General features: G+C 36.2%; 1 protein-coding gene across 5 annotated transcripts in view; it reads right to left on the bottom strand.

The window, feature by feature from the left end:
- LOC141521709 (thrombospondin type-1 domain-containing protein 4-like) overlaps window positions 1-22258 on the bottom strand; it is a 481139-nt gene that overhangs the window by 296828 nt on the left and 162053 nt on the right. For 4 of the 5 annotated variants that reach the window (XM_074234538.1, XM_074234540.1, XM_074234539.1 and 1 more), the window contains exon 4: window positions 885-1324. In XM_074234538.1, the coding sequence (XP_074090639.1) occupies window positions 885-1324 (440 nt within the window). Of the gene's footprint in view, window positions 1-884; window positions 1325-12307; window positions 12513-17639; window positions 17759-22258 lie in introns of all 5 variants that reach the window. The other variant, XM_074234542.1, reaches the window with a different exon arrangement.

The raw sequence follows: 22258 nt of genomic DNA, 5'->3' as shown, positions 1-22258 counted from the left end.
GAGGGGGAGGGAGAGGGAGAGGGAGAGATGATGGTGTCTTATTGCTTACATTTATCTACTTCTTTCACTTAGAAGATCCCTACACTATTTCAGGCTCTCATCACCTCTCACCTGGACCTTCAATTGCCTCCTGAATGGTCTCTCTTTCTCTAATCTTCACCTTTTTAATCCATATACCACACAGCTGCCACTGCAACATTCCTAAATTTTGGTATGATCATGTTATTCTTCTGCTTTTGAAGTTCGCTTGGTTCACTAATACTTCTAGGATCAAATAGAAATTATTCTGTTTGGAATTTAAAATCCTTTATGATCTGGCACCAGACTACTTTTCTATTATACATTACTCTGGTCATAATTGAAATTAAGGTAAACTGAAGGATAAAGTTCAAGCATGTTTGATTTATTGGTAAAGCTAACAGATACCAATAAATTGAATATGCTCAGAACTTTGTGGTTCAGTTTACCTTAATTTCCATTGCAACACTCCCTTAAAGGCACTTTTTGGTCCAGACAAATTGTTTGATTTGTTATCCCTCACAGATAACATTCTATCTCCCATGCTTATGCCTTTGAACAAAATGGATGATAACTCCTCCCTCCCCCATTCCTGCAATACCCTCCCTCTTTGTATTTGATTTTAAGAGTCTGTAATTTCCTTCAAAGCTGAACTAAAGTGCCATTTTCTATATAATTGCAGGATACTTGATAATTTGCATTGTTAAAGGGAATTTTCTCATCAATGAAAATACTGGTCTCGAACAACAAAAAAATCTTTTACACAAAGAGATATTAGTTATTAGCATCATATTATAAAAATATTAATTACTAACATATTAGCAGAAGACAATTAGTATAGGAAATAGAGGCTGCAGGTACAGTACCTTCTTTCTGATTTTGGTTCCCTTCCTCGAGAGTGAGAATGCCGGCTTCCCCTCAAGATCCCTTGGTTTAGATGGCTATCATTACGGTCACCAAAAGTGGCAGTGGACTGCAGTCCTGCTCTCTGATCCTGATTTCTATGTAGGGGCACAGAGTTGCGGATGGCAGAAATTACATGGCTGGAGTATGGACTTCCTGAATCTTCACGGAAGTGTGCCCAATGGTAGGAAAGAACCCTTTCTGATGCTGGGAATGGAACTCCAGGCCTATGGTAACCTCTCATGCGGTAAGTGCTAGGTAGACAAGGTCGTGTCTGCTCCATCACACCACCACTGCATGTTCTTGAGCAAGCCGACCAAGGACCCCAAGAACCCCACACTCCTGGGATGCCTTCATTGCTGTCTTCTGAAGCATTGGCGGACTCTTCTATCCTTTGAGGGACCTAAAAAGAAAAAAAGAATAAGTTAGGATAAGTATATCCAATCATTAAAGAGGACCCGATGTCTTTTTGCTTTTATAAAAGTCCTTTATTTATTGATTTTCTTAAGTTAACATAGCTAAAATTTTCCCCAGTGTACCTTCCATTCCCTTCCCAGATAACCTTGTCATATAACAATATTTTCAAAGAAGAAAAAGATGAGAAAATGTCAGTGAAACTAGTTGATTCATCAGAAAAGTCTGAAAATATCTGCAGTATCACCTCTCAGCTCTGCAAAGGTTGAGGAGAGGATATCAGAGTTTTATATTTAAAGCCAAGGGAAACCAGAATTATATTGTTCATACTGGTTCATTTGTATATATGCATATTTGATGTAACAGTGCAATGTACAAAAGACTATATTTGGAATCAAAATATTTAAATTCTAGCTATGTATCCATAGCTAAGTTGATTTTTCCTCTAGCCTCAATAAAAAGAGTTGCTAACATTTCCATAGGGGTGTTGCAGGAGAAATACTCTGCAAACCTTAGAGTCAGAAAGACCTGAGTTCAAATTCTAACTCAGACACAAAGATCTGATGTGTGACCTGGGTAAGTCACTTAAACTTTTGTGGACTCAGCTTTTTCATCTGCAATATCATTTGTCCTACAAGGTTTTTGTGGAATCAGATTTCATATATATATTTTGTACATATATATGTGTATATATATATATATATATATATATATATATATATAATCAGAGTACAAGCCTTTGGATTACATAATTTATATATTACATAAATTTATGTATAGCGTAATTACCATTATTGTTACCTAATGTTATGTTATGAATATATCTCTGGTTCAATATATAGCTAGATTCAAATTTAGCATAGGACCAGGGATCAAAATTTTACTTTTTTGTTAACAATCAGAATTTAAAATACTCGACTCACTTTTCTGAATTTATAAAGCATTATTTTATTCAGGAGATAAAAATCAGTTCCTCATCACTCTTTGGTTGTCCTTGAGCTGAACTGTTTAATTGGATTTGCCCTCCCAACATAAGAGAGCATGGGGATTATAATTCTTATTTTACACATCAAAAAAAATAATAATAATAAAACTGAAAAGGAATGACAACTCAAGATCACAAAACAAATGAGGGATTGAGTCAAATCCTGAACTGAGGTCTCCTGGAACTCAGCCTAAGATTTTTCTCTGAGACATCAAGTCTCCACTTAAAACCACATAACTGGATTTTAAAAGTCCATCTCCTTTGGATTACATTCCATAGGTGGAATCATGGTCAATATACAAGATTTGTATGTCATGTTAAGTAAATGAAGACAGAAAATGACTAAGAGGCAGGATGGATGGCTCAGAAAGCCTAGAAACACTTTAGGAGACTTTCAGGAATTAAATCATGTAGTTAGTCACATAATCTTAGCATTAGAAGGGACCTCAGATGCCATCTAGTCCAGGTCCCACCTGGAAAAATAAAAAAAAGTAACTTCTATACTATCTACAAGATAATGACCACATGGTCATTGAGCCTATGTTGGAAGATCTCCAGTAATTGGGGAACCCATCCATTTCACCATGGAGATGGCTGTAAGTGATATGGCAACTCTCCTTACATCAAACTTCTTACTGCTCCTATTTCTATTCTCTGAGGTGAAGAAGAACAAGACCATTGTCTCTCTCTCATATTTTTACTAGTCAAAAGTTTTAAGAATTAATCAATGAATGAAATAAAAAAAAATTGTTGAGCTTACATTATGCCAAAGCACTATGCTAACTATTAGATATACAAATGCAAAAGCAAAAAGGATCTATGTCCTCAAGGAACTTACTGTCAAAAAGTAAATTAGCATACATAGAAAAGTTTTTCAGTAAGTAGTGGTACAATGAAAAGTCAATGTTCTTTCCATAGTCTTAGAAATAAACAGCTTAAAATTTTATCTACTAGTCTGAGTCCAATGCTCTGTTGGCAGGGGTAGTGCATCTACAACAAGAATTTCCAAAATTGATGAAATCACAAATTTTTTACCTATTTGAATACTATTTACTGGGTGCTATAGGTAGAATGAAACAGGTCCTACTACTGGACATGATATGCCAACCAAAGGATGGCATGCCCCATTCAATAATTAGGAGGAGTAGGAAGAGGAGAAACAGCTTCAGCAGCAGCTACTAGTAATAGTAGTTGTTTTGCTGTTATTGTAGCAGTAGCATTTTTGTAAAACTAAGTTTTGCAAAAATATTTTAGATATATTATTGTATTTGATCCTCAAAATAACCCCTATAAATACTATTATCATTCTCATATCTTGGATGAGGAAACTGAGGCTGAGAATTTAGATCATTTGCCCTGAGGTCAGAGAGCTAATTCAGGTCTTCCTGACTCAGAAACCAGAACTCTATCCACTGCTCCACATCTTGAACTAAATTTTCTCATTCTAAAGAAATAGAGAAAAAAAATGCCTCAAGAGATATTTTTTATAAAAATTGGCTCTTATACCTTCCTCTTTGTATCTGTGGTTGAATAAGTTCCAGGGATTAAATAATTGTCAAGTTCATGGAAATTCTCCATATTTTCATTCCATGATTAATTTACATTTCACCAAAGATATCTCATTAATTTATAATTATTTTCATTTCATTGCATTAGAATGTGAGTACCTCAAAGACAGGAACTCTTTTGGCCTTTTGATGTAACTTCAAGGTGTAGCACAGTTTGTTACATAATAAGAGCTTAATAAAAATGCCTGTTGATTGATTAAATTCTTATGTGACCCACTTAACTTAATGGAAATAACTTTAGTCTAGGGGTTAGAATATAGTATTAGTCCTATCAGTTCTTTCTGTGTGACCTTGAGTAAATCATAGATGTTCTAGGAATCTGTTTCCTCATTTGTCACTAGACAAAATATCTTCTCTGATCACTGAATAGAGCTGTCAAAAGGATTGAGAAGGTATGGGAAAGGTTGGGGTTTGTTTTTTACTGTAAAGCAGCATATAAAATAATGAGTTATTTTTATCATTCCACATCCATTGTCCCCTCACCCAGTTCAGTCACCTTGCCAATGTGGTCTTTGGTCACAGACAAGTCAAAAGTATAGGATGGTCAGTCTAAAAATATCCAATAGTATAAATGGAAAAACAAGTCAATGCATAGGGCTTCCCATTAGTATATCAATATTAACATTTTAAGGTCAGTCAGATGAGGTGATAGAGTACCAGGCGTAGAGTCAGAAGGACCTGAGTTCAAAGCTAACTCTGTGACCCTAGGTAAGTCACTTCACCCTGTATGCCTCAGTTTCCTCATCTGTAAAATGACCTAGAGAGGGAAATGGCAAACTATTCTAGTATCTTTGCCAAGAAAACCCCAAGCTTGGTCATGAAGAATCAAAAACGACTAATCAACTAAATAAAACCAATGGTAACATTTTTAGACATGAAGAACAACATCTTTCTCTTGCTGTGGGACTGCTGCAAACTAAAAAGTAGGAAAAAATTGAAATAAATAACACTTCACATTCAAAATACCCTTTTAAAAAATGTTTTCCATGGTAATTTTAACTGAAATAGGAAAAACAAAATATATAATGTAGAGGCTGTGTTCAAGGGTTTAGATATCCAGCACAAAGAAATCCACTAACTAGAATAGCTCTCTACCTTGGTTTCAGTTTTGTCATATTACTTTATTTATACTACCTATTGGTAAATCTATAGGCTAGAGAAAAGGACATGTGTTATATAGTGACAATGGAAAACCCATTAGCACATACACCATAATTGCCAGGCTGGTGACACACTCAGGTGTGCAGCTTGAAGCATCATCTGACAGAAATTAGAAGGAAGAGAAGGAAGATCCCTACTAAGAGAAAGTAAGAATTATGGCAAACATTGATGGGGAAAATGGGACTGGACAGATGCTGATGTCACACTGAGAGGTACCATTGGGAACAAATGAATTGCCATTGATCATTACTATTGATCACTAGATCTGTGCAGATCAAACAGAGATAAAAGTATCTTGAAAGTAAACAACTCCATGGCTAAGAAACCAGAACAAGAATAAGAGGAGGAGACTGAAGAAGACTGGGGATCCCCAGTAGCAGTCACTGGGGCAGGGACTTTATTCACTGGTACAAGGAATTTGTTGACACTATGAGATGAACCTCTTAGGGAGAGAAATAGAGCCCAACGGGAGATTATAATTATTGTTTGTCAAAAGTGCAGGTAAAATAAGAATAATTACAGCAACAATATTAACATAATGTTTATCATAATGTAGGTTCTTTTGTGGTTTTTAATTCTCTAAATAAACCTGTTCTATGCTTAATGTCTTTTTTAGTCTGATAACTCTGAGGAAAAATCCTGATGTGAGTGGTGGTTTAGCCTGAAGAAATTATTATTAGAGAGATGTCCCCAGAATTATACCCAGTCTGTTGTGTCAAAGATAAAGATCTGGCATACCTTTCAGTGTGTTAATCTAGTCGCTTCTCCTTTTATAAGATGATAGGAACAAAAAAACAGAGCTTGAAAGATTCTTAGACAACTTCTAGTCCAATGCCCTCATTTTACAGATTACAGAAATTGAGGCACAGGAAGGTTAAGTGACTTGCCTAAGATAAACCAAGTAGTGAACTTCATGATTTGAACCCAGGCTCTCTGATGCCAGTCAATATTCTTTCCAAAATCTTGAAAAAAAAGCAGTTTAAAATTTTATATAGTAGTTATAGTCCATTTCTCTGTTAACAGAGGTGATGCTCAAATCAGGAATTCCCAAAATTATTGAAATCTTATATCTTTGGTGTATTTGAATATTTCATGCTAGCTGCTGTGGATATAATGAAACAGGTCCAACTAAGACTACTGGGCAGGGTTTATCAACCCATGACAACTTCTCTCCCAAGAACTCTATTCCTTATGTGTGCTGTTTCCTTTTAGAAATACACTCCTTTATATTCTACTAGACAAGGTCAGAACCAGGACTAGAATTCAGATCTCCTCTCTCTTCAGGCCAACATGCTTCTCATTATACCCTGTGATGAATCTGATAATTAGCCGGGGGGGGGGGTCTAGATTTGTTATAAAATATTTTCAGTACGTTCATTTACTATGTGACTAATCTCTTTCCTTCTTTTGGTATTCTATTAATGTGGAATTTTATCCTTTGATATTCCATATGGAATATCCCCATGACTTAGAATTCATAATTAGGGGGTTTCACCCCATCAGTGTTCAATTTCTTGAATTTCCAAAGTGGCATAGATGGTCTAATGTGACAATAAAATAACTAATGTCAGTTTTTCAAACTAAAGTATTTAAATCATGCTTTTCTAATGGTCATCGTATCATTTCTGACTAATTGATTAAGTCAATAAAGTGAATTAGTCTCTCATTCTACATTTCTAGTCCTCTGAATTCTTGAGCTTGTGGCTTCTTGCCTAGTTCAAAATGCTTCTGTTGTAGGAATGTCAAAACCATTGACTTTTTTGATGCTAAATTGCTTCTCCATCTGTCCCACACATTTAGCATGAATCTGAGGAATGGTTTGATGCTATCCAAAGATGCCTTCACATCCTCTGCTGTCATACTGCTTCTTCTGTGGAGAAGTCACCAACATATTGAACTTCTTTGACTATATAGATAAACACAACTCCTTTTAGTATTTTTAAGACAAGCATTTAAGTGCTCACTTTGTACCAAGTTAAGCCCTGGGAGTGGAAAAAAAAAAGATAAAAACAGTTCGTGACCTCAAAGACCTCCATTCCAATAGAAGGGACAACAAGAAAACGATTGTGTACATGGGGGGGGGGATGGGTAGGTAGATGGGTTTTGAGATACAGACAGAGAGACACAAGGGTAAACTGGAACTAATCTCAAAAGGAAGGTACTAGGAGGCTAGGAAAATTTCCTTGGAATGTGGGACTTCAGCTGATACTTGAAAGAAGTCAGGAGGCAGAGGTGAAAAGGAAGAGAATTCTAGGAAAAGGATTCAGTCAAGGAAAAATGAAGAAGAATACAAGTGTCTTGTTCTCGAACCATCAAGGAGACCAGCTTCCTTGGATCACACAGTACTTGTAGGGAAACAAAGTCTAAGAATTCTGGAAAGAAAGAAAGGAGTCAGATTATTTTAAGATAACTTCAAGTAATAGGTGCCATGGCAGAATCTGAGATATGGAGCTCCCAATCAGACTTCCCGTATCTTCCCATAGTAGTAGTATTTGCCTTATGACTAAATTTTCTTCTTTTTCCTAACCAGTTGGCATTGAGCTCTAAGAACACAGTTTGAAAGAGAAATATTTAGGGACATCTTAATTATTTCAGTCATTACCAGTCTTTTTTTAACCTAATTCATACAGTGGGTTTTTTAAACTTCTACAAAAATAACTTGTTTGTAATTGTCCTTGATCAAATGAAAGAATAAAGAGGATCTGTCTGTTCCCAAATTTTGAGGGATTAAGTGCCTTGTCCAAGATCACTCAGCAAAAGGTATCTGAAGCCAAATTTGAATTCGAGTCTTCCTATCTCCAGGACTGTTACTCTACACACCGAACCATTGGGCACTCCATTATTTAATCTCAATAAGATTGTGAATCCATTATCTTTTTTAAAATGAACACAGGCTCTGGGGCCTTTTCACACTACAACATCCTAATGCCATGCCATCATTCTCTCATTGTTGAGTTCCTTTCAGGACTTCCACTTTCGGGTCAGGGCCAAGTTAGTCATGCTTCTTCATTGCCTTTCTGGCTGTGCTTCTGACTCCAAAAACTTTGCCACTATGAATCGATGCTCCCATTCTAGAAAATCCTTCTCACTACAATAGCACCTTACCACATGGGCTCCCTTCTCCCATTTATGAGTTCTTTTTGGAGTTTCCGTTTTGGAATGAGTACAAAGCTATCCAGACTTAATTCCCTTCCATGCTAATCTTTTCCCTCCAAGTCTTTACCACTAGAGATACCTCATTAGGATACCAGTTATCTTCTCCCTCCTCTCCAGTTCCTTTAACTATGTTGTCTTTCCTTGATTAAATGTAAGTTCCTTGAGGGCAGTAATTGTCTTTCCTTTTACTTTTATTTAGATCCTTAGTACTTTGAACAGTTTATGGCTTAGTGAGCACTTAATAAAAACTTGCTACCTACCTGCCTACCTACTTACATTGCTAAATAGAGACATAATTTGACATCCCAGACAAAGCACTGGTCTTGGAACCAGCAAACCCGAATCATGCCCCAGCTCTGTTGGTTGCTGACAGTCATCTGCTCTCTCTGAACCTACTTTCCCCACTTGCAAAATAAGGAAGTAATGAAACCATCAACCTCTTCCCCACTAGTTCGCTGGGAAGAAAGTGCTTTGTGTGAATTATAAGGCAATATAAAAATATGACTTTTTATTGAAGCTACATTGCTGTAATTATATTTGAATGGGAGGAAAACATGAAGTCCAATACTTGGTAGATGGAATATCTGTTAAACATTTCATTCCTTGTAATAAGCTTAAAAAGCATAATGTAACATTCTCTAACAATAAGCTTGTAATGTGAGAAACATCATCAATATTTAAGCTTTAAAATTAGGATGATTTTTCCTAGCAATTGCTAATGACTCTCTTAATAAACCAAAAAGGAAAAGTGGGGGGGGGGGTTAGGCAGGGGAGTGACCATCTTTTTATTAGCTTGATTGCAAAGGTCAAGGATAATAGTAACTGCTATTTATATATGGGATTTTAAAAATTTGCAAGATGCTTTATAAACCTTATCTATTGATAAGATTCTCAGAATAACACCTTGAGATACAATACAGGCTTAAATGTGAGGGATGGATTTGATGCTTTCCAAATGTATGTTCCCATTCTCTTTGCTCTTCTACTTCTCCTGTGGCATTATTCCCATTTTATAATGCTTTATAATGCTTAAGAAACTTATTCATGGTCACACAGCTAATTAATCAGAGAATTTGGACCCTCATCTGTGTGACTCCAAGTCCACATTCTATTAATTATCTCAATTACCTTTCTTAAGTTAGGATTACTTACTTCTGTGTGTATTTCAAGTTGCTTCTATACAGTATTAACTACCAAAAAGTAGTTTTCCCCAAATTGTATATATTTGTAATATTTTCCAAAGAACTCTTCTTTCCACATAATCAAAAGCTTTTGCAGTTTTAAATGCTAGTGATGCCATGGGTGATTTGTACATTTCACAGTAGTGCATAAAGTTTTAAGTTTTCTTTGGGTTGTTTGCCAAATGCCTGTTCATGATAAATCTATTTGGGTCAGGATGCAGATATTTGCCAATTATCTTATTCATTCTTAGGAGGCACTCAAGAAAGTTTTATTGAATAGAATTGGATATGGCGCTCACAAGCCTGTGTCTTATTTAGGATTAATTAGGTCTATAAAACTTAGGGGTTTTGCTTGGTTTGGTTTTGATTGGGAAGGAGGGCAAGAAGAAATAGGTATGCAGTCATCATCAGGTTAGGCAAGACAAGATACATGTCTTTGTCCTTGATTCAGGAATTTCACCTTCCACTAAAATTACATTGTATGGATCCAGGATGTGATCTTTAAGCATTCCTTGGGATATTTTATAAGACTCATTTCAAGCTGCTTGATGTTTTTCTTATAATGTCCAATGGGCTTTCCCTAGTTTCTTTTCTGTTTTCCAGGTGTTTTCCCACCTGTGAGCCTTTCCTTGGCCATGCTTTCTAAATGTGAGACTAGGAATTTATTCTGTTCAGTGACCTGTGGTTGGCTTGAGAAGTTTACAGTAGCATAATATTTTGCTAACTCTTCCAACAGATACTTAGCATTATGCAGACTTACTGGGTCTGGTTTAAGCTGAACCAACAGACTTTTTAATTCAGTTTTGCAGAGAAACCACTAGCTAATATTTTATTCAATATTTCTATGTTTTCATGAATAACATTTTCTATATATCTTTTGGCTTCCTCTCACTCTGGATGGGTATCCCTGTTCTGGAACATTTCCAGATTTTTTTTTCCTTTTCTCTTTGTTTTTCACTTTAAGAGGTAGTTTTAGTATTCTTTCCTATGACTGAGGCTTAGAATGCATCCAGAATATTGTAAAACTTTAGAGGACCTCACATGAAGGCCATTGGTGAAAGTAGTTAGTAATGGCTAAAAATTCTGCTATTACTGTGTTATGTAACAAAATTGAATCATTAAACCTCGGATCTCATCTTTTATCCTTTTTATTTTGGAAAAACTTTCAGAAAACCCAGACATGGTCTGAGTATGTTATTATTCCTCTCAGCTGACATACTGAAACTCTCTCCAAATGATGAAATTTAAATATAAGCCAGGCTTCGAATAAGTTGTATGTCTAGATGAATAAAAAATATAATCCCTAAAATAGGCTTAGTATTCTTCAACTGTCTGTGAGTGTGTAATATATGCAGATACCCACAAAATGGACCTTGGATCTCTGTTCCTCAGGAGTTACAGATGGCCAGAAAGTTTGGACTTTGTATTCAGTCACCATGGGCCTTAAAATTTCCACTTGTCTTTCATTGTTCAGTCCCAGGATGTAATGTTTCAAAGACTTGAGATGTAAATTCCCATGGTTGGACCCTAAAAGCATAAACTGAACCTAACCTCAAAGTCTCTTTCATTCAGTTATCTTAAAGATTTTGTTAGTATCCATTAGAATCTTTCCCAAGTTGTTGAATAAGAAATAGAAAGTGTTAAGCTGCCAATGTAGCTTCTCCAGGTTTGAGGTCCCCTGACAATCAATACACTGGTTTTTCAGTATTGGTAGTTTAGAGTGTTTTGTGTATTTCTTGTAATGTGGCCACAGCAAGCGTGTTCTCTTAGGAGTTCTCTAATTATTATTATTATAGTTCTAGGGAAGTCTATTATATTACTTAGCCACTTTATAATATTAGCTTTCTATTTGATATGGTGCCATTTTATGAGTCTATTAGAAGCTAGAGTTCCAAGTTGAAAATGTAAATAAAAGTAAATATGCTTACACACACACACACACACACACACACACACACACACACATCCAATTACATGTTTTTTTGAAATAAAAACCTTTACCCACAACATTTCTAAATCATTGGTAAACCCAGATGATATGACTGACAAGTGCCTTACTTGGAGTCAGGAAGACTTGAGTTCAAATGTCTGTTCAGATGCTTACTATACTATTTGTATAACCCAAAGTCATTCACTACCTCTTTAATATCCTCATTTGTAAAATAAGAATATTAATAGCAGCTACCTCAAGGACTGCTGTAAAGAATCAATGACTTATATGCATATGTTATATGTAATATATTTTGCAAACTTTCAAATACTAACAAGGTTATTTATTATTGTTATCATTATAAATTTTTGCAAAAAAGCATGTCTCAACTCAAATACCTAAAAGCAAATCACTTAGCCTAACTGGTCCTTAGTTTTTTCATGTAAAATGAAGGGATATAAGAGATCTGAGGTGTCAGATATACTGTCCACATGCACCCATAATAATCCTGAGTAAGGCCCAAACCAGACAAAATGTAATTGAGTAATATTTAACAAAATAAATAAAAATTATAAAACATAGCAAATATTACATTTTAGGTAGAGTTTAACGATCCTCTTTTCCTTCTGGGTTTGATAACAGTGGACAAGATGATCTCAATTCTAGTCTAATTACCATGATCCTAGGATGCCTCTAATGAAAACTCTGTCAAAGTGGAGATAATCCATGTACTACTTACCTCAGGATTGTTGTGAGGATTGAATGTGATAACAAATACCAAATACTTAAAAGCCTTCTACAAATGTAAGCGCTTATTATTATCTCTCAACAGTCTCTATTGGTAGCCATGGAATGTCCAGAGGTCATGAGGAAGCTTCTAAGTACACTGGATGTACAGATTCCTAGGGTATGTGGATTTATAGGTGCATATAGACAAGAATGAAAACACATGGAGAAGATTGCAATCTGAATCATTGTAGGGAATACTCACATGAGATCACAAAACTGAAGAAATGGATGGAAACTTGAATTTCTATGTCACATTCTTTACCCAGGATGTTTTGCTAATAGTCATGGACCACCAGAACCATAAATTATGGTTTAAACAATGTAATTTTTTTCTTGCTGGGTTACAATTGTTTGTTTGTTTTTCTTTTTTCCTCTTCTTTTTCTTCTTCCCTTTGAAGCACAAATACCTTTGGGGTGAAAAAAGATTTCACTCCTTCAATATTTTCTAAACTTCTGTGGGATCCCTTGCCTACAAAAATTTTCCTTATATAGAGTGTACAGTTAGGAAAAAAGCACGACCTGACACTACTTAACTTTGTCAGTCTCTAAGGCGTCTGTTTCCTCTTTCCCCTCTCCTCAAACTCTTTTTCTTAATGTCTCAAGGCCTGGATATGCTTACTTTGGCAGTTTAAGGATTCCCTGGGCCATTACTTCTTTTGGAATGTTGATTCTTATGTCCACGAAACTCCCTATAATGTTCCTTAGGCATGTATTGGACTTTCTTTGATGACAACCCCCTACTCATAATCCCACCCCAGTATGTGTTTACTATCATTTGGGTTTTTCTTTGTTCCGGTTGCAATATTTGAGTTAACTGGTTCAATATGAGGACTCCCATATTGTTTCCTTATGTTTATTCTCCCAAAGACACAAGCCTTTCTTCTTCCATTTGCTGACATATTCTTCCAGCTTGAAAACAAGATCTGCTTGAGTACTGAACTTATAGAAGATCTTAAGACTTGAAGTCAAATCTTGGGTCTGCCACTTAGTACCTGCATGATCAGTTGAACTCAGTTTCCTAGTATATAAAATATGAGTGCTAGTTGGAGTAGATGACCTTTGAGGCTCCTTCCAGCTCTGAATATTGAATCCCAAGACCCTAATCATGAAGTTGATCCATGTCCTCTTTTAAAACCAATCCTAACTCCACAGTTTTCCATCATGCTAATAGATAATTTGGCTCATAGTTGTCTGATCACTGGATTGAGGAGCTGTTGAAGTTCATCAGCCACTAACACCTGATTCAGGTGAATGTCCATGCTGTGCTAATTTTTCATCAGCCTCTCCTCAGAATGCTCTGGTGTCATTTGGTGAATAGCACTACCTTCTCTCACCAGAAGAATTGACAACATTGACTAGAGAGAAAATACTTCAAATAGACTTCAACAAAGGAAAAGATGTATTTAATTATACCTCTTATATATGGCTACACCCCAAGGGCTCTTGCTCCAGGCCCTCTTCTCTCTCTTTTCCCTTTTGGTAAACTCCTCTTCCCTCATTTGTTTTTTGTTTGCAGATAACTCCCAAATCTACATCTCCAATCCTCAACCTTCTCTTGATGTATTTTTCTCATAGCTCTAATAGCCTATGGAGCCTCCCTTGGACCAGAGAATGATAGAAACTAAGATTTAAAAGTAGAAGGAAATACAGGACTCAGCTACAGGAGTCAACTCACAGATGAGAAGACTAAGGTACACAGAGGTTAAATGACATAATCAAGATCACAGAGGCTGTAAAAAGCAGATTTGTAATGTTTAAAGAGGGCAATTAGGTGATGCAGTGAATAGAGTGCCAGATCTGAAGTCAGAAAGACCTGAGTTCAAATTTGACCTCAGACTCTTATAAATTGTGTGTTCCTGGTCAAGTCATTTGACCTTGTTTGCTTCAGTTTCTTTGTCTGTAAAGTGAACCAGAGAAGGAAGTATGTTTGCCAAGAAAACTCCAAATGGGGTTACAGAGTTGGGCATGACTGAAAACAATTGAACAAAATTCATTCAATAAGAATTCTCTGCTTCACAGTGCATTTGTGTTAAACTTCATCTTCTTTATCCATGACCACAGTTCCATGATTCAATAGCAAAAGAAAAATCAGAAAGAAAAAAAAAGAAATCACTGTATCAATCTCCTAAAATTAATGGCAATCAACTATTTTTTTCACCTCATTCTTCTTTGATAATTAAGGGGTTTTAAGAGAAGTAAGCTTAGACAGTCTTCACTGTACACATATAATGTGTGCATTTCTGAGACTTAATCCTGTCCAAATAGGCAGCTGTTGCATGAAGAGACTTACAAATACCTCCTCATTAATATAGTGCCTTGCATATTGCAATAAATGTTTGTTGAATGAGGTCAGCAACTCACCTAATGGTGATAACCTGCAGTTATATGGTACTTTACAAAGATAAAACATTTACATTCATTTCTTACTGCTTGACTCAATCAATCAACATGCACCTTTTCCAGACTGATTGAGTGTGGGGGTAATGGTATGGTGACGTGGTACAGCAGAATTGGAAGGTTCTTGAGAAGTAATAAAAGGTAATAATTCAAGGGTAAAGTGGTGTTAGTTAAGGACAAATCTAGAACTCAAAGCTGAAAAAAAGTCTGAATAAACTAAAACATGGTCAGAAGGCAGCATAGAAAGCAATAGGCTGTGGGTGAGAGTTCTCATAACAGGTAAACTAAATCTCATCAGGAAAGAATCAAGGTCAACTGAAGGACAGGGAGAAAGGGACAGTGATAGGAGGGGACTGAAAAATTAGAGAATTACTGAAAAAGGGGGGAAACTAGCTAAGAGATGAATAGAAGGAAAACAGGAAAGAAGCTCCAAGAGTTTTGTTGTACTTTTTTTCTTTTTTTCAATTGGGGAGTGGGGCAGTTAGAGGACAGGGCAAGGAGAAGGACATGCTGGAGGCAGCTCTACTAGCAAACCTACTCATTAGAACCAATAATTAAATTTACAATGTGAATATTTACAATTCAGAAATTACCGAACTATACAAGCCTGGGCTTGATTTGTTTTGTTGATTATCTAGACTTAATAAAGGGAGAGGGAAAATATTAATGTGCAGATTAACCCTTAAAGTATGTCAGGTACACTTCATTGGGGGGGGGGGAAGAAATTGAAAGAGAGCCATTAAAGAATCTTCTTTTTTTTTTTAATGAAGAGACCAGAAGATAGGTCTGAAAGAAACACCAACAAATAAGATAGCTTTGAAAGCTACAAATTGAATTTATTGCACTTTAAAAGAAAAAGAAGCTATACCTGACAAAAACCTGCAGTTTCATGTGCAATCTCTTTTTCTATTTTCAAATATACATGCACACACACATATATTTGTGTGTATGTATAGATAGATAGAAATGTACACTTTTCTGTGATTAAAAGTTTAGAATTTGAAAAATAAAGGAAAGAGGTAAGGAGAAAGTTTAAACTGAATAATTAGATCTATATGCTAATGAAACTTTTAACAAAAGTTTTCTATATTCAAGAACAAAACATACAGATCATGGAATTGTAGAATTTCAAATTGAAGGGGACTTGAGAGATAGTGGTATGAATCAAGGTTAGGGATAGGTGGAGAAAACTTGAGGAAGATATTTAGAATTAGAGAGAATAGTGCTAATGTGGCTATGGAGTTGAGGGGCAGAGATGTCCAGTCCAGCATAGCAAAACTTGGAACTAATTATCTAAGAAGAAGAGAAAAATTAAAGATAATGGACTATAAGATCATACAGTAGATCAAAAATTAGAAAATACCTGAGACCATCTAATTCAACTTTCTCATTTTATTTGAGGAAACTGAGGATCATGGAAGTTAGGTGCCCTGCCTGCCCAAGGTCATGAAGCTAATATTTATCAGAGGCAGGACTTGAATCCAGGTCCTTGGAGTCCAGAGTCAATGTTCTTGAGGATAGATAAGAGATTTGGTAGGTTTGCTTCCTGAGAGTTAATTATTAGAGAGAAAAGACTGTGAAGGGGAAGAATGGAAATACTTCCCTAGAGTGAGATGGGAAAAGTCTTACTTCCTGGTTAAATAATTTCATAATTCCATATCATCACCAGCAAATCCACACTTAAGAATAGAATGAAGCATTTTCAAAGTTTTTAAGTTAAACAAAAATGTAAATCAGGTAATATTTCACTCATTGCTATTTTTTTATTTATTTACTTTAGCAAGTTAAACACAACATCTGTTCCTCATTGAATGCTAGTCACATTTAAAGTTTGAACTTCTTAAGTCTGGTTTTGGGGGAAAATTGGAAAAAATAGATTTACTCTGAGTCATATAACAGAATCAACACAGAAGCAAACTCTCCAATAAATATACCTTGGAGTTTCAGCCCACAGAACAAAACTTCAGGAAACTGAGAACAAATGAAAACACTGAAGTGATGTGCACCATACTTTCCTCATGTACAAAAGAAGAGCTGGAAATGAAGATTGTTCAATTTCTTTTTGCTCTAATATTCTGTGACTGTGTAATCTAGTAAGACTGAACTCCAAAATTAATTCTTCTAAAAACTTTTGAGATAATGCAATTAGTGAACATTTCAATTTAGTATCTGGAAATAAAACTGCAAGATTAACTAAATCTACAGCATTTACTGAGTTTGAAAAAAATGTGATGGTACAATCTGGGCTGTTGCCCAAGTCAGTGTCTAATCCTCGCTCTCAACATCAATGTTAACACATTGAAGAAAAAAGTAAAGGGGAAAAAGTTATATTTTTATTTCAAAGGATTAAAGATTGGGATAAACTTTCAAAACCTGGCATAGGATTCAGAACTAGAAGGGATCTGATATGCCATCTAAATCTAACCCTCTGGCTTCAGAACTATTTGAAGTCAGATAATCATCCCTGACTCCAAGTCTCTTCTTTCTACCACCCTACCTCAAGAGGAGAGCGAAAATGATTAGAAGCCATGAAATAGTGAAAGATGCATCTTATAGGTTTAATATTCTTCATGAAAATGGAACTATTTGAATAAAATACATAGAAAACAGAACCCATGAAATACACCTTTTAGATTTAATATTCTATATAGAAACAGAACTGTTTGAATGAAATCATAGAAAACTGATGAAGCATGAGGAATAGATGAAAGGGAGGAAGAAATAAGTATAAACATAAAGAAAGATGGATGGAATAAATTGCTAGCATTCTTATTCAAGAGTTTTGTTTACTCTTCCTATTCTAAGGCAGTTTAAAATTCAGCAGGGCACAATGTAAAGTAAAAAGAATAGAAGTGCTGCACTTGGAGTAAGAGTACCTACATTCAAATACCACCTTGGATTTTTACTTCCTGTGACCATGGGCAAGGCTTGTGACCTCTGTGGATCTCAGTTTCCTCATTTGAAAAATGAGTCCTAGACATCTGTAAAATGAGCCCTATAAGCAACTGATGATAAAGGTGAAAATGAAAGAAAGCTTTCACTTGCTGTCAAGCTCATATGCTTCTCAGAGTTCTCAGAAATCACTATTCATTAAGGATGAGAGAAAAACACAAATGTGGAGATAGAAGTATACCAACCTTTTCATTTTGTCCATGGGGAAACTGAAGCACAGATTGGTCAAGTGACTTGTCCAAGAACATAGTTATTATGTGATAGACTGGTCATGCCCTAGAGCAATCACTTCATCTCTGAGTTTCTAAAAAGAAAAAATATTTACTCTATCTCAAAGGATTATTGTGATGAAAATGTTTTACAAGGCTTAAATAAACCATGTATGTAAATGTGAATTATTGTTTTTATTGAGAAAATGGCACACATTGCTTAAACTATCCTAAAAATCCCAGCTGTGTGAATGCCTTTGGATCCTGTTACCCATCCCAGTTCCCCTAATGTATGTGCTCTCAGATCTACAGAATTGAACCAGAGCAGGGAACAGCTGCTTTAGCAATAAGCATAATGATTTTTGCCTAGATAATTTTTTTTCTAACAAGATCGTAAATGAGATGGGAGCCTAAGGTGGCAGACAGGTGACTGCTCTCTGAGCTCCAAGTATTGAATTTAGTTTCTCTCTTCAAACCCTCAAATTCCATGAATCTTAACCTATTCTCCCTTTCCATCCCTACCCTGAGGCCCTGGACTTGAGCCCATTTCAGTGGTTGCAAAAACATACAAAACTAAAGACTTGCACTGAAATAACTTTCTCCATTCTGCCTAATACACTGAGCAGGGGATGTCATGTGAAAAAATACCTTTAAAAAAATAACAGGACAAAAAGGTGAAGATGGTAGGAAAAGGTGGGAAAGGAGAAATCTGTCAAATTCCATTTTTTTTTTCCTGGAGCAGTTTTTAACTAATTTGCCATTTTTATTTTGCTTTAAGAGAAAGCCACAGGTTATGCCTGAACTCCTAGCTATCTCCACTCCAACAAAAGTCACCAAACAGCCTGGCCCAAGTAAGGAAGACCTTTATGGAATGCAATTTTGCATAGAAGGCTCAAAGGCATCACTACAATATCTAAAGCTAGGCCAAGGCAAAATGATGGAATTATGTAAATATTTGGATGTGGTCTGCATAATCGGAAACACTCCCCCTGCTGAAGCTGACCTTCCTCTTTCATCACCAGCCACATGAAAATAGTATTCGGGTATAACGAGCAAATAATACGAAGCATGTGCCTTAGCACCAATGCCTTTGTACGTTGCTACACAGTTACTTGGGAAACAGAAGCAGATGTCTCTGTGTTTAAAGCCTGTTTTTTTCAGTGGCTTGTCCATTTGGCATCAACCTATTAAACGCAATTGCCTATCTGCAACCCAATCCATCCAGGACAGACAGTCAAAATAATGAGTAATACATGCAATAAATAGCACTGGCTTCTGAATATAGACACTGATTTGGGGAACAGCTCCCTTCCAGGGGAGAATTCAGTCTGGTGAGTTGGTCATTTGTATCTGGGTCAGTAAATTCAAGAGTCATTTACTAAATAGCACTTTACTCAGGGCACAGTTTCTGAGCAGATGCAAATAGGAATGACAAAGTATCTGTCTTCAGGAAGCATCAAATCTCCAAAGGGAAATAATGAATGGTAACTAGTAAAATGTAGCTCCTTGATGGCAGCTCCTGTTTTTGCTTTTGTATCCTCAGATGCTAGACACCTTGTATCTCGCACCATTTAATAAATGTTTACTAAATGAAGACATAAATACATATAAGCAAGACACTAAGTAGAATTTAGTCAGTTTTTGGAAGAAGTACAAGATGTTATATGTAACCTAAAAAGAGAAAGATTACATCTGGTTGGCAGGGACTGTAAGGGGGCTGGAAGGAATGTCCTAAAAGAAGAACCATTCACTATGGATATTGAAGGATGGAAAAAGTTTCATCAGAGTTGAAAATTCTGGGTAGATTGCATTTGTCAAGTAATGTTAAGGGATCTACTTTGGCAAGACTTTAGAGCATGTTGAGGAGATTACTATGAGTTTAGCAAATATTCACAGTTCCCAGAGAAATGGCAGATTGGGGTGCCCCTAAGATGAAAATAAATCAACAAGGGTTGTCTTTAAATTTTCAGCACCCATCATTGCACAGAGCAGGAGTTCAATATGCAGTCTTTGAGGTGAAAATGAATTTTTTTAAAAAAAACTCTCACTTATTGGCATCCCAGAAAACTAGAAATATTTCTCACTTAGAATGAGAAGAAAGGGGACCATTTAATCCAACCAATTCATTTTTACATATGAGTAAACTGAGTTACTTGTCCAAGATCAAACAAGTAGTAAATAACAGAGCTTGGAATTGAATTTCTGATTCAGAATCTGGCACCTTTTCTCCTCCTGCCTCTAATCATAGATGTTGGTATTGCAATCTCCTAGCTGGTGACTCTGTCAAGATGCTAAAACAGAACAAAACAAAAAATAAACAAGCAAAATAAAAGCCACCAGCTGTCCCCTAGAGTCAGAGCAATTAAAGAAATGGGACCCTACATTTCACCAGAGAGAAAAACCAAATTTCAAAGCACTGACAAACCCCTACCACATAAATTAAGTGAGATTTAGATGAGGGGAAAAAAATACAAAGAAAAGGCCTATCAGTTTTAGCCAACTATCATTATAAAGTACTGACTTCATTCCACACAGACACACACACACACACACACACAGACATATATGGTTAGAGTACTGAAATTAGAAGATTAAAATATGACTAAAGGATACTGGAAATGGTTAAATTTTCCTTAAGTCAGAATTAAAAGTAATTAAGAATTTTCTAACTACTTTTAATTAGTTAAGTTAATTTAAATTAAAGCTAATCTAAGTAGAATACCTGACTGACTACTCTAACTCATAAAACTCTTGTTTCTTTGGGGCAATAGCAACTGGAAGCACCTAGAATGTCATTAATTTCATCTTGAAACAACCTTCCACCTTCCCTTTATCACATCAACCTTTTAAGTCAGTGTTCCTCCTAAATGGGCAGCTACTAAGGTGGGGGGGGGCGGTGTATAGAGTGCAAAATCTGGAGTCAGATAGATCTGAGTTCAAATATGATCTTAGACACTTATAGCTTTGTGATCCTAGACAAGTCACTTAGCCCTGTTTGCCTCAGTTTCCTCATCTATAAAATGAGCTGGAGAAGGAAATGACAAACCACTCCAATGGCTTTGTGTATAAAACCCAAATGTGGTCACAAAGAGTCAGACACAATTTAAAGAACTGAACAAAGCTCCTCCTTAGAGAAGCAATGCTACAGGGTGACAACAGATGTCACTGTTGAGCCTAAGGCATCTTCAAGGATCTGTGATTTCTAAGCCACCTGACTAGTAGATGCATTTATTAAGTGCCTACTATTTACCAGGCACTGTGCTAAACACTAGAAATATTATCTGGGGTAGCTAGATGTCTCAATGGAGAGAGCAGCAACCCTGGAATCAGGAGGACCTGAATTCAAATCCAGCCTCAGACACTTTAATACTTACTTTCCTGGTGACCCTGGGCAAGTCATTTAATCTTAGTGTCTTGCAAAAAAAGAAAAAAAATTAGCTGATTTTATCCTCACAATAACCCTATGAAATAGGTGCTATTTTGATATCCATCTTACAGTTGGAGAAACTGAGACAGACAGAGATTAAGTGACTCATCTAGGGTCAGAAAATCAATAAGTTTACAAATCTGGATTTGAACTCAGGTCTTCCTGACTTCAGACCCAGAACTCTATCTACAATAGAGGATCATGGGAGCAATGGATTGCTCAGTGTTTCCTAGTTAATAAATGTCAGAGGCAGGATCTGAACTATAGAGCCTAGCACTCTATCCACCAGCCCTCTGCCTCTTTACAGAATATTTTGAGTAATTTAAATTCTTTTCTCAGTGTGGCTATCCCCTTCATCAAATATGCAGATCACCACCCTTCCATATGTATTCATTCTGTGTGACTTTTACGCATGATTTCCTATGAAATCACCAACAACTTTGGAGGCCTTCCTCCTCTTTTTAAACTTCAAGATCATCCATCTGTTCTCTTGTTCTTGTTTCATGACCAACCCACCTCCTCTCCCCAACATTTGCTCATCAATTATGTATTTTATTCCACTTCATCATCTTCTAAGCATACTGCAAACCACGTCTGCCTCCCATGTAGCTTTCCATTGCTCTCTGAATTGTCTATAAGTTTAGCTCTTCTATGATCATTGTGTTCCAGGATTCAAAGCCATGTAGCAGAACCACAATGTTGATTTTTTTTAAAATGGGCCTTTGCAGCAACAGTTTGGGATCATTATAAAAATATATTGGTGCAGTTTCCCAAGTACAATACAGCTGTATTACCTCTTCCTCCTACTCATTTCCAGGTCCAATATGTTCTTTATCTGTAACACTTATGAAAAGTACATGATGTGATAGATTAGCTCAAGGAGTTGCCCATTCGATAACTGTACATATTATTTTGAGGGAGTAAGGAGTCTGGATCATTGCTTTGATCATTAAATAGAGAGAGCTCCCATTGAGGAATATCTCTCTACGAATGCAAATTAGTAACTCTTCCACAACTTAAAGTCAGAAAGTCTGTGACTGAGGCACCGAAAAATTAAATAATCTAACCATGGGCACAGAGCCAGTATATGTTGGCCCAGAGTCCAGAGTTGAAACCAGGGTATCCCTGATTCCAAGACCAGTCCTGGATCCACCATACTTCTCTCCTG

Source organism: Macrotis lagotis, chromosome 4 (assembly GCF_037893015.1).
Source record: "Macrotis lagotis isolate mMagLag1 chromosome 4, bilby.v1.9.chrom.fasta, whole genome shotgun sequence".
In the NCBI taxonomy this organism is placed as follows: Eukaryota; Metazoa; Chordata; class Mammalia; order Peramelemorphia; family Peramelidae; genus Macrotis; species Macrotis lagotis.
The sequence above is the reverse complement of the archived record's forward strand: the minus strand, read 5'-3'. Positions and strand labels throughout refer to the sequence as shown.